Here is a 13411-nt window from a genome sequence, read left to right as displayed (position 1 = left end):
TAAGGACTGTTTTGGATTGTTTTTTTCCTGTAATAGAAGCTCAGCCTGGGTCATTGGCAGCTAGCCCATGTTATCAGCAGTGGAAGAAAACAGCAAAGGTGAGCTGGGGTGGTGGAATGCAGACTAGCAAGTGTCTCTGTATAGGGCACTTGTAACTTCCTAGAGCCGTGATGGCGAACCTATGGCATGCATACCACAGGTGGCACGTAGAGCCATTTGTGTGGGCACACGAGCTTCAGGAAAACTTACTTCACTGCGCATGTGCGCGCCTCCCAGCTGATTTTCAGACCTTTTTCAGCCTGCCAGAGGCTTGAGGGAAGCCTCTGCAGGCCGAAAAACAGGCCCATTTCATAACTTCCTGTATTTCCGGAAATACCGGAAGTGACAAAACGGGTCCATTTTTCAGCCGGCAAAGCCTGCAGAGGCTTCGCTCAAGCCTCTGGCAGGCTGAAAAAAGCCTCAAACAGGCTGAAAATCAGCTGGGAGGTGCACTGCAGGTAAGAGGGCAGCAGCGGGGGTGGGGGAGGAAATCACGCATGCATGCACAAGGTATGGGGGCGTGCACATTGCCTTCTGGGTGCTGGCACGCGAGCATGCATGCAACCGTACAATTTTTGGCACAGGAACCCAAAAAGGTTAGCCACCACTGACCTAGAGCATGGCAAGCAGCCATAGAAATTATGGTTCTGGAGCTGCTTGCCACTCTGCAAGGGGGAGGATGCAGGGTGATCAAAGGGCAGAGATGAGGTGGGAGAGAGGCGGGAGTTGGAGGATATCTGTGTCCTGTGGGTAGGCTGCCAAGCACCCAAATTTTAATCACATTTGACTGAATCCATTTTTTTCAGTGCTGCTATAACTGAATAGTTGAACAAATGGTTGTAAACTGAGGATCACCTGTATAGACTACCCCAATTGTGAGGTCTTTTCCAGTTTAAGATTTAATCTAATCAGATTAGCATGCTAATAGAATATATACTAGAGCTAACAAACCTGTAACTTCAACTCCCTTTCCCCCAAAGCACCAGTTTTATTGATTTCAATTAACCAGGCTGAGAGGGAGGATGACAAAGTTGTCTCAGGAGCCACATGTTTTTTATCAATGCTACCAGGATTATTTATCATATTCTCTTATTCTAAATTCAGGGCACTTCGAAATATTTTAGGTAACTTAAAAGTCTCACTGAAATTATCTTTGAAAGTATATTGCTATAAAATGATGTTTATTCATATATCTTTGCCTACTTCACCAAAATTCTTAAGACAAAAAAAGAACATAACTCAATCTTACAAATGTACTTATGCAGTATTTGTGACAATATTCAGAGTACTCTATTACAAAAGTGAGTGACTTGAAATATTTTCCCAGTTTGAAAGTTATTGTTTTAAGCAGGCCAAACAACAAAAGTGATATGATTGGGATTTCGAACAATTTCTAGTAAAAAGTATATCATATTAACATAATTTTTATGACAAAATGGTTTTATTAAAAATAACCCTGTGATTGTTGTTGTTCAGTTGCTAAATCTTTGCAACCCCATGGACTCTAAGTAAAGGGAAACAACATCTGTACTTTGACAATTTACTGTATCTCTATGCTATCTTCAAAAACACACTTCTTTCTTGTATCACACTCACATCATAACAAAAAAGAACAGGTTTTTTTTTAGTTTGAAAAGATATTACAAAACGAAGCACTTAAGATAGCTGGAATCATGACAATGACATACAGTAAAATATTGCTGATACTTGAAAATATCTTGTTTTAGTTATAATTAATGGTTCCAAGCTGTTTAGGACCAAAACAAAGAAAACACATACATTTAAAATATAAGATTTTTTTAAAAAAAGTGTAGCATGGAAGGGCTAAAAGTAAAATAATTAGTTTGTGAAATGAGGTATGATAGTTTTGAATGTTACACAACAATTTTCTGCCTATGCAGATTAATTTAACATAGCAGCTCACACGCTGTTTGCCACTATCTTTATTCACATGACTTGTTAGTAAAATTATTATTCAATGGCCACAGATAATATACATTCAAATATGCCAAATGAAAGAAAGAAAAACCCAGTATGCTCAGAGATGAATGCACTTAAGTAAAATGCATATAAATTAATATCCATAATAAATATAGTTCAATCCTTAAACATTATTAATATTTAAAAATAATTTAAATAATAAATGCAGTTTTTTTTACAGAACTGTATGATTTATTATACACAGAAATACACATTCCCTTTGTTTACAAAGGCTGGTTACAGATAATATGGAATGTTACAGTACCATCTTGCATAAAAGTTTAGTACAGTTTGAAAAAAGAGTGTAAAACTCCTGCCTAATAAATTCAACAAATCAGTTTCTTAATTACATCATTAAGTCGTCCACAACAAGCTATACATAAGTCCACTTTTCAATCATCACTTCAAGTTACTGTATCAAGTACTGTACTTTAAAATGGATTCTTCTCAGTCAAAGGCTTGTACTTTATACCTCCACTCAACTAGATTCAGATGCGAGCTTGATATGAATCACTGAGTTCTGGTTATAAAGTTTAGAAGCTGTCAATGCTGCTTACCAAGTACAAGTCATATGAGATTTATTAGAGATGTGTCAAGTCATAATAAACATTTTATTAGATGATTTTTTTTCTTTAAAAAGTATTAAAACTTGGTCATGACTCTCCATTCTGTACCTTGGATACTGGTGGGTGCATGAAGTCCTTAAATGGCACTAATGCTTCTTTGAGAGCAGAGCAGACTTCTGAAGATGAACAGGTGATACATTCTACTAATGTTGGGTACAGAGCAATAACCTGTGCCCATGTGTTATCATCAACTGTAACAATAAGTACATTTATTAGATTTTTAGAACCTTTTTCACTGCCACAAAAGTATTATTAATATTGTTTAAATTTGAAGGAAAATTTGAAGGACTTTTTAGTGCTTTTTATTTCTTGCAATTCTTAACTGTAAAATTGGTCAAGTTAATGAAGCAACTACTGGAGATTATCTTGACAGAAACAGCTTTTGTTCTAGCAAATATGCTCCCATACGTGATGGAACCAGATAACATGTGGGCATTTGCATCTTGCCTGAATATATGTGTCTTACACCACAGAATTTCTGTGATTAAAATTCTGCAGAAACCTGGTTTTGAAATCAGTTATGGTAGTGTTTTAGCCATTAAAGAAAATGAGTCATTCTGTCTAGATGTTTCTTTTCTTCTATTAAGAAATTAAATTAGAGTTATACTTTCAAGGAACAACAAAGTTCAGAATGCAAAAATATTACAATAGTCTTTCTCAGCTAAGATAAGATGGATGGACAAATAAGCTATGTAAGACAGCGAAGGAGGCAATCATTCCTTAGCATGAGATTGCTCAGCCACACAAATATCCAAACAATGCTGAACAGTCTTCTGTTCCTAGCACTTTGGCTTCTAGCTCTCAGTAGCCTTATCTACTCTTAAGCTAATAAGACTCACATACCCATAAATAACAGTTTTCTATGTCCATTCTTCCTTGATCATAATTCAACTGTTCAAGACACATCTCCAGTGAATTGCTTATGACCTGCCTTTCACTAAAGACCATTCATAAGTGAATGGTAATTAAGTTTTTGTTGTATGAAAAATAAATAAAATCGAACAGAATCTGTTTCTAGCATTTTGGGTAAAACCATAGTGACATTTGGAAAAAAGCTTTTAAATTATTGGGTATTGGTTAATGCTATCAGAAATACAAGACTATACAGAATTAGAGGTTATAAACAGATATTAAATAAATTGGGGAACAATTTCAAAATGTGAATTGGCTTTATGGGAAAATGATTCAAAGTGGTACCAAGACTGAAATATAAAGTATTTTGTGCTAAATTTATTTCAGGACACCTAAAACTGATATAACTTTCATACATGTAACAAGCAGTTCAAAAGCACATTAAGTAAGGGATTCCTCAAGGCATAATGGTAATAGGTATCAGAATTTCCATTGCTAATAGAAACATAATTTCCATTACATTTCTGTAACCATAAAATCTAACGTCACAAATGTGGCTCAAGGGTTTTTTGGCATGCCATGGCTTTGGAGCTACAAGAAGCCCTTGAGGCACAGTGTAGTATGAAGTCTCAGTCTTTGAAAGCTGCAGCTACCCTATCAACATGGTGCAAAGCTGTAGCACCTTGGGAAGCCCCAGATGCCCCATCGCAATTCCAGCCACAGTCGCCAACCTGGACTCTGCCTCCTCAGCTGACTTCACCATCTTCTTACTCCTGCTGTGACAAGGCATGTCCATCCTGGCTCTTTTGAGACAGCTGCTGATCATGAAGCCGTTTTCCCCAAGTCTCATGAAAAAACTGCCATATGTGACTCTGGGAAGTAAGTCTTGTACGGCCAGCAGCTGCTTCATGAAGGGCCAGGCCAGGCATGCTTGGTCAGCAGCAGGAGCAAGAAGGGAGGAAAGGTGAGGTAGGCAAGGACACAGTGTAAGGGCAAAAAGGACATAAACAGGGGGAAGGGGGTGGATGGGAGAAGTTGAAGCATCCCTTCATTAAATGCAACTGGGCCATCAAGTGCCCAATTTGGATCACATGACTGCAGGGATGCTAAAATGGCCTGATGCTTCAAGGTTTGGCTGTAAGAGCCTTCGTTATGCAATGCTGTAACTTCAAACGGCCACTGAACAAATGATTGTAACTTGAGAACTAGCTGTAGAATATCTACATTTAGTCTCATGTGCCAATCTGAAATTAGTATGATTGATTATCCTTCTGTTATATAATCAACTCATTATATATCTAACTATTCTTAAAAGAATCAAAATGTATTTAATTTGCTAAACCAAAACACTTCATTTGCTTTTTTTAAATAATTTTTTTAAAAATGAGTAATTTCTAAATTCCATCTTTGAAACATTTAAAATAATATCCAACTCCCTTTCAAATTATTTAGAACAAATACTTTAATCTTCCAAAAATTCATAGTAGATACATACTGCAATAGGAAAAAATTGCTAATTTATATAACTGTACTTTAAAGCATTTATGGCTTAGCAACTGCAAATTATGACTCATCGTGAAAATCTTTACAATATCAATCTACACTATCAGAGCCAAATTTAACAGTCTATCTTACAAGACTATAATTAATAAAAGAAAAAGTTGATACCCTATAAGAAAATATTACTTACCATTTTCTGGCTGAGTTTTTTTAAGAGAGTCTATGAGAGTACTGACAGCTTTTAAAACAAATATTATTTCTGTAACTTGTTGCCTAGAGTAGGAATAAAAAATAAGATGATGTTAAAATTGTAGAAAGTTATAATCAAGATCTGATTACACTTATTTTGTAAAGGACACTTTTGTCATTTCTCTATATCCCTTACTATACTTTAATTTAAATAAAAGCTTGTATTTTATCTAAACATTTCTCTTACTTGATTTATTTCAAAAATATTGGTCATTTATAATTAAAGTATCTTCAATAAAGCAGTGGAAAATAAGACTAGCTAAGTATAGTTCTGTTTTCATTATGCATACTAACAATTACTTGAACAAGTACCGTCCATAGGATGGATTCAAAACAAGCTTGCTGACAAATAATTATGAGACATACAGGTGAAACTCGAAAAACTAGAATATCGTGCAAAAGTTCATTTATTTCAATAATGCAACTTAAAAGGTGAACCTAATATATGAGATAGATTCATTACATGCAAAGCAAGATAGTTCAAGCCGTGATTTATCATAATGAGATGATTATGCGATGAGATGATTACAGCTCATGAAAACCTCAAATCCACAATCTCTGAAAATTAGAATATTATATGCAATCAATAAAACAAGGATTGTACATAGAACAATATCGGACCTCTGAAAAGTATAAGCATGCATATGTACTCAGTACTTGGTTTGGGCCCCTTTTGTAGCAATTACTGCCTCAATGCGGCGTGGCATGGAAGCTATCAGCCTGTGGCACTGCTGAGGTGTTATGGAAGACCAGGATGCTTCAATAGCGGTCTTCAGCTCTTCTGCATTGTTCGTTCTCATGTCTTTCATCTTTCTCTTGGCAATGCCCCATAGATTCTCTATGGGGTTCAGGTCAGGCGAGTTAGCTGGCCAATCAAGCACAGTAATCCCACGGTCATTGAAACAGGTTTTGGTGCTTTTGGCAGTGAGGTCAGGTGCTAAGTCCTGCTGGAAAATGAAGTCAGCATCCCCATAAAGCTCGTCTGCGGAAGGAAGCATGAAGTGCTCCAAAATCTCCTGGTAGATGGCTGTGTTGACCCTGGACTTAATGAAGCACAGTGGACCAACTCCAGCAGATGACATGGCTCTCCAAATCAACACAGACTGGAAACTTCACACTGGACTTCAAGCATCTTGCAGTGTGTGCCTCTCCATTCTTCCTCCAGACTCTGGGCCCTTGGTTTCCAAATGCGATGCAAAAGTTCCTCTCATCAGAAAAGAGGACTTTGGACCATTGAGCAACAGACCAGTTCTTTTTTTCTTTAGCCCAGGTAAGATGCTTCTGATGTTGTTTGTTGTTCAGGAGTGGCTTGACAAGAGGAATACGACATTTGAAGCCCATGTCCAGGATCCATCTGTGTGTGGTGGCTCTTGATGCACTGACTCCAGCCTCAGTCCACTCCTTGTGAAAGTCCCCAACACTTTTGAATGGCCTTTTCCTGACAATCTTCTCCAGGCTGCGGTCATCCCTGCTGCTTGTGCACCTTTTTCTTCCACACTTTTCTCTTCCACATAACTTTCTATTAATATGCTTTGATACAGCACTTTGGGAACATCCAACTTCTTTTGCAATTACCTTTTGAGGCTTTCCCTCCTTATGGAGGGTGTCAATGATGGTTTTCTGCACAATTGTCAGGTCAGCAGTCTTTCCCATGATTGTGCTTCCTACTGAACCAGACTGAGAGACCATTTAAAGGCTCAGGGACCCTTTGCAGGTGTTCTGGCTTAATTAGCTGATTAGAGTGGGACACTTTGAGCCTAGAATATTGAACCTTTTCACAATATTCTAATTTTCTGAGATTGTGGATTTGGGGTTTTCATGAACTGTAAGCATAATCATCTCAATTATGACAAATCATGGCTTGAACTACCTTGCTTTGCATGTAATGAATCTATCTCATATATATGGGTTCAACTTTTAAGTTGCATTACTGAAATAAATGAACTTTTGCACATATTCTAATTTTTCGAGTTTCACCTGTATGTATACTGAGGAAGAAGAGGAGCCCAAGCTTTGCAGAAATACTGAAGTAAATTTTAGGGAAAAAGAACTCAAAAGACAACCTTTCTTCCTTGCCTCCATAAAGCATTCTTGGCACGCTCAGCCTTGTGTCTATTTGTATGGACAGAAATACCTGGGGTAGATTGAAGTATGTAAGGGTGACATTTTATTGCAGATCCTATTTGTTTCTAGAATTTTTGAACTCTGGCTATGTAAAGAATGATGAAGCAAGAGTTGTTGCTGAATTGTTTGTTTTTCTTTCAGACTGCTGAGTTTGGAAGATGTTATATGTTAATAAAAAAATCTCTGTAATACTTCATTTTTAAAATTACAGTATAGGCATTTCAAAATATGTTTCTGTTAGAACCTAGTAATCTGTTGTCCAAAGTAAGGGAGAATGCAAATGGATATTCTTTGGATAATTGCTCATATTAATTTCAAAATGTGCAATCTAAGGATTACTGTGCATGCTATTTCTTGCCAACACTTTTCATAGGAACATTAGAATCATTCTCAGAATTAACCATCTTTCTTCTAAATTCTAATTTTAGGCAAATCAAACTAAAACTTTGTTTAGCTAAAAAATAAAAATAAAAATCTCAGCTAAATATTATACAGAACGATTGGCCAGGTGTTTACTTATTGGAGTAATACTTTTTAATGCAATGAAACAGCAAGAAAGAGAGAGATTGTTGTAAGCAAAATATTGTTACTGCAAAACACATAATTTCCCCCCAGAAATTTTTAGTTAAAATAAAAATTCTTAGCTCTTAGTATTGTAAACTAGAAAATTATAATAGCTGAACTAATGAATAGAAAAAGATAATCTAACCCAGTATTAACTTTATGTTTATATATGATAATTAAAATATATAATAGCAAATACTTTCAGCTGTTCAGCCATAGTCATAAACATCTTTTACCAGCAAGGCTTTTATATAAATCTAAGGGCAAGTAGCATTGATTGGAATCCCACCAAAAACTGAGCTTACAAATCTCAAAGGGGCCAATAAGGCAGGACTTACAAGTTAAGGGCTTGCAAAAAAAGAGCTGGAACAATGTGCCATTTGCTGTAACATTCTTCCCTTCTTTGCTTTTAGAACATTTATATCCAGAGTGTCTGGGATAATATATGCAAGGTTACATATGTTCTTTTTCTGTTAGTTTATTTTAAAAGTAGGAAATTCTTTGTGGGATTATTATTGTCAAATTTATTTAACAGTGAAAGCAAAGACTACTCTTATAATCATGATGGTATATTCTGAAAATATTTCTTTCTTTAAAACCAGAGTTAACAAATCATTTTGTTATTGGGTAATACATGTTTGCCCAAAAGAATCCTAGATAAACATTAAGTCTCAGGTCTAAAATTAATTAACTGATCACTAATGGGTGATCAATAAGTAAATAGCCTTATTGAGAAAAGGAATACAGACAAAACAATGATCATACCGTGGAAGAGGACACTTGCCACTTAATCTTTCATCTTCTATGTAACGATAAAGCACATCTTGAGATCGTTTTAACAGAACAGAAAGTGCCATTCGTGAAATATAGCCTTCTTGAGGAGTTGTTACTTTGTTACTGAATGAAAACTGAAGCAGTGTTTCAAAACACATCTTGGAAAATTCCTCCCTCATACGAATATCAATTTCTGCCTCTGTCAAAATTAAAACATCCTTATTTTAAGAATTTATTTTAAAAGTAGTTAGTGGAATGAATAGTAGGACATATAAAGAAAGACAAAATACCCATAGAGAAAATTAATCAGAGCAAAGTATAACAGGGATAATATAATATAAGGATGTATAGGAACAATTTAACACAAATCTGATTAATTAACTGTGGCCATATCTATATTTTTAATGGTTTAAATTGTCAACTATTCTAGATAATCATTTTTTCCCTATTAATAGACAGCATTCCAAAGAAACTAGTGAGCTGTCAAGGTCTTTTGAAATCAATAGCTTAAATGAGATATAAATAATTTATAATGATGAGACTTAAACATGACTTTATTCTATCAGTTTCCTTCCTATCTTCCTTTTGGAAATAAAGATAATTCAATACAGAAGTAGAAATCACATATTTAATCAAACCTATATCACTATATATTCATTGATTAAAGTATTTAATCAGAATATTTAGTAACTGCATCGTCAAGACATGTTACTGCAGGGAGAAATGATTTCTCAATTTGTTAAGTTTTACTTACAAGTAGAAATATATATTTCTACAACTTAATTTTTAAGAACAGTCACTAAACTATTGTGATTGTAAATATTTTGTTAAAAAATATGGCTGCTACATGAGCATAGGAAAAGGCACATTTTAAAGAAGTTATGTGACTAGATGTCAGCTACCCTAATGCTTCCTTAATTCAAGAATATTTTTTTCTGAACCCAAATGGCTACAAAGACATAAATTAAATTAAAATTAAGCCCATGTAAATTTCAAAAGACACCCCTTTTGTGTTTTGGATTTGAACAGTGCACACTACTGCTAAACATATTAAATCTTTTCCACTGAATTTTTATTGTGCCTGAATATATCTCTTTATAAAATTCTTTTGATTGACATACCTGTAAATGAAGAGGACTGAGAATGTATTGAACCTTTATTAAGCATAGTCATAATCTGACTAACAAATTCCTTGGGAATAAAATTAGCGTATGGCAATATCTCTGTACTGATGAGCTGCACCACCTGTAACAAATGACAGACAAAGTTTTTGAACTAGTAATTTAGCAAACATTCATAGCAAGATTGAAGCAACAACTTCAAAATTAAATGAAATTTTGAATGTCAGCATACTGGAATATACTGACCACTTCGTTTAGTATGTAGATAAACATCCTCTGCAAACAGGTATCACAACTGACAGCAAAAGTTATACTTTACAATATTTAGCAATTATTATGATAAAATATTTTGTTATGCAAATATGAACTGTATATTTTTGGATGCTAAGAAATCTATACTCACTTCAACATCAATATTTTCGTTTCTTTGAAACTCTTGAATAGAAAGATTATCTGGAGGTACACTGAAAGGCAAGTAAAATAGCCTTAATTAAGGGGTTGGAGAACCATTTTGTAAAAAATACCAAAGAAACATTATCTTTGCTTTAGTAAATATTTCTATGGGAAGATCATTTTAATTAGACCTCAGAATATATCAGTGGTTTACAATTAGTTCATTATTTTCTTGTTTTACTAATGGAGAACTAAGACACATTTGTGAATCAATGGTGGAGTTGATTCTGGATATTTCACACATATTATGGTATCAAACATTTGCAGCAGCAAGATAGAACCACTATGTAAATTACAGGAGACAGAAGGACCACAGCTCTTTCCAAACATTTTATGATTCTTAACTTTACTTCTTTATGGTGCTCTTTTAACTAATTTTGTGTGAAGGAAACATGGATAACATGGTATTGTCAGATAATAGAAAAGATGCATAGAAATGTGTGGGACAAGATAAGTGGTTGCTAAACTTTTCGGCACCAAGTGCCAAAACGGGAGCGTGCACGTGTGTGTGCATGTGCACTGGAAACCGGAAGAGCAGCTCCCCGATGCGCATGCGTGGGAGTGCCGGAAGCTTAGCTTCCTGACATGCACATGGGTGCTGGCCACCTGGTCTTCCAGTTTCTAATTCGCACGCGAAGACCAGTTGGCCATTGTGCGCATGTGCTCTGGGGAGCTGATCTTCCGATTTCCGGCATTCCCACGTGCACGAAGACCAGCTGGCCGGGGTGCATGCGTGTGCCGGAACCCAGAAGAGCAACAGGCGATAGCTGGCATGCCTGGAGAGATGGCTCTGCGTGCCGCTTCCAGCATGCATGGCATAGGTTCGCCATCACGGACCTAGACAGTCTACTACAGGGGTGTCAAACCCAAGGCCAGTAGGCCAGATCCAGCCTGCAATGTGGTTAGATCTGGCCCGGAACGCTGCCCTGGAAACAGTGAAGGACCAGCCCAGCATCTTGGCCCAGCCCAGGCCAATTGGCGCAGATCTACAACCTGGTGGCGGCCATCCGGGCTGGAATGCAGTCAGGCTACTCCCCCCCTGCCCCAGGTGCATGCACAGGAGGGCCACCTCCTGTGAACACAATCAGGGAGTGCCAAGGTGGCAGGGTGACCCCTCACTGACTCCAGGGTGGCCCCGCAGGTCAGATCTAGGGCTGATCACATTCCGGCCCATATGGCCGCCACCAATTTGTAGATCAGCGCTGCTGTTCAGTGGTTTGGCCTTGCAGTCCAAGTTCCCTTTCACCAGGACTGCTCGCGCCTCTGCATGGGAAAACCTCTCCTGGCAGCGCTGTCAATGTCTCCCTCTCCCCTTGTCCCTTCCTGAGCACGGAGAAGGGATGGAAGGAGGGGAGAGAAGGAAGGAAGAATGGAAAAAAGGCAGGGATAGGACGAGTAAGGGGAGGAGGGAGGGAGGGAGGAAGGAAGATGAGAAGGAGGGAGGGAACTTATGAGAGGGGGAGAGGGAGGGTGGGTCTGAGGAAAATCTTGCTTAGCACTTGGCCACAGCAGCCCTGCTGCCCTTTCGTCATCCCCTTGCTCCCTCTTCTCCTGGTGGTCTTCCACCCCATAGCTGAGGTTGCTTTGCTTACAAAGCTGAGTCTCCTCACAAGAAGAGGGAATGGGCCTCCCTCTGACCCACACACTTTGCCCTCCTGTACACACCATGAGCAATTGGCTAAGGAGAATGAGCACAGCAGCAGCAGCCTTGAGGAGGAGTTAAGCGTAGCTGGGTGCCTCCTCAGGGAACCGGACTTGTGCTGTGCTGTGGGGTCCTGGCATCCTGAGAGCTTGAGGGCTGGGCGCTTGCCCTCCATTGCCCAGGGCTCTGGGTAGCCCGTGCCACTGTGTGTGGGAGTCCTCTGCGTGACTTAAGAGTGATGGTGAGGCTCCTCCTCTGGTGGACAAGAGTTGGTTCTTACCCTAGTCTTGCTTTCTGCTGGAGACAATGGAGCCCCCCAGCCCTGCCCGGGCTACCACAGTGATGTTAAGCTGCCCGCACCCATCCTGGCCACGCCCACCCAATTGGCTGAGACCACCTGTCCATACCCACCCAACCATCCTGCCCCCCCGAGGTGAACCACAATCCTGATGCGGCCCTCAATGAAATCGAGGTTGAAACCCCTGGTCCACTACTTGTGTAACAGAGTTACTTTTATATGGTTACTGTGTCAAGCAAATAGCAAATGCTTATTTGTTTATATATAAATAAATTTATATATATTGTTCATCTACACAAGGTTACTATTATTTTCGATAGGTGATTATTATTTTTATATCTTCCTTTTAGCACTGTTCAAGGATGGCACCACATCTTGCCATGGTAAATGCTCTTCTATACTATGAGTAAATTAATTTCTGTTAAGTATGAGGCCAGTTTTAGAAAGTACATTATGTGCTGGTTCACTGGCAGTTTAGGAGCTCTACCTAGATCAGTTTAGTGTTCCGGACTGTAGGTCTATATTTTGCAGATAAGGGAACTCATCTAGTAACACTTACAGTTTTCTGACAGCATTGAGATGGGAAAGGCCCTCAGGTAATCAGACAGATTTAGCTACAGTACTGCAATAAGAAGCTTGTTCTTGGCAGTAATTGTATTTCCCTTCTTAGGGAGTTTAATATTATACAATAGGATAAAACCCCCACAACTACCGCTGAATAAAAACAAGCCAAAAACAACTGCTCCAAATATTGCGGTCATTATTTAAAGGCACAATGTGGAAAAAAATTCAAATTATTCTATTCCAAAACACTTGAACCTCATCCTCCCTACATTGCCCCACAACTATACAATTATACTTTACCTTTTAGTAAACAAAAAGTTTTCAAAAGTGTTGGCTAGCTCTGGCCACATACTCTCAAATTTTCCAGAGGAAGCATGCTGTCTAGCAACTGGTAACCCAATTGAGAGAACTTTAAGGAGTGAAGAGACTGCGAGTTTCCATGTGCTTTCTGAAGGGCAAGCATATTTCAGACTAAGAGGCATCCTTAGTGTCTGTCAAAATAAAATATTTACATTGGTTTCAGTAAGATATATGTATATGAAACATATGAAACTTAGCAGTACAGGTAGTTCTCGATTTACTAGTTTGTTTAGTGACTGTTCAAAGTTACAGGCACTGAAAAAAG

General features: G+C 37.9%; 1 protein-coding gene across 2 annotated transcripts in view; it reads right to left on the bottom strand.

Moving 5' to 3' along the window:
• Positions 1 to 1461: 1461 nt before the first annotated feature.
• The window catches only part of MON2 (MON2 regulator of endosome-to-Golgi trafficking), a 69753-nt gene continuing 57803 nt past the window's right edge, over positions 1462 to 13411 (bottom strand). For both annotated transcript variants that reach the window (XM_026667804.2, XM_026667807.2), the window contains 6 exons: positions 13087 to 13277; positions 10233 to 10293; positions 9830 to 9953; positions 8700 to 8907; positions 5188 to 5270; positions 1462 to 2836 (listed from right to left, as the gene is read on the bottom strand). In XM_026667804.2, the coding sequence (XP_026523589.1) occupies positions 2673 to 2836; positions 5188 to 5270; positions 8700 to 8907; positions 9830 to 9953; positions 10233 to 10293; positions 13087 to 13277 (831 nt within the window). In that variant the 3' untranslated portion in view covers positions 1462 to 2672. The remainder of the gene's footprint in view (positions 2837 to 5187; positions 5271 to 8699; positions 8908 to 9829; positions 9954 to 10232; positions 10294 to 13086; positions 13278 to 13411) is intronic.

The sequence above is a fragment of the Notechis scutatus genome, chromosome 6, assembly GCF_049901735.1.
Source record: "Notechis scutatus isolate UNSWTSFEM ecotype Mainland chromosome 6, rNotScu1.2, whole genome shotgun sequence".
Lineage (NCBI taxonomy): Eukaryota > Metazoa > Chordata > Lepidosauria > Squamata > Elapidae > Notechis > Notechis scutatus.
The sequence above is the reverse complement of the archived record's forward strand: the minus strand, read 5'-3'. Positions and strand labels throughout refer to the sequence as shown.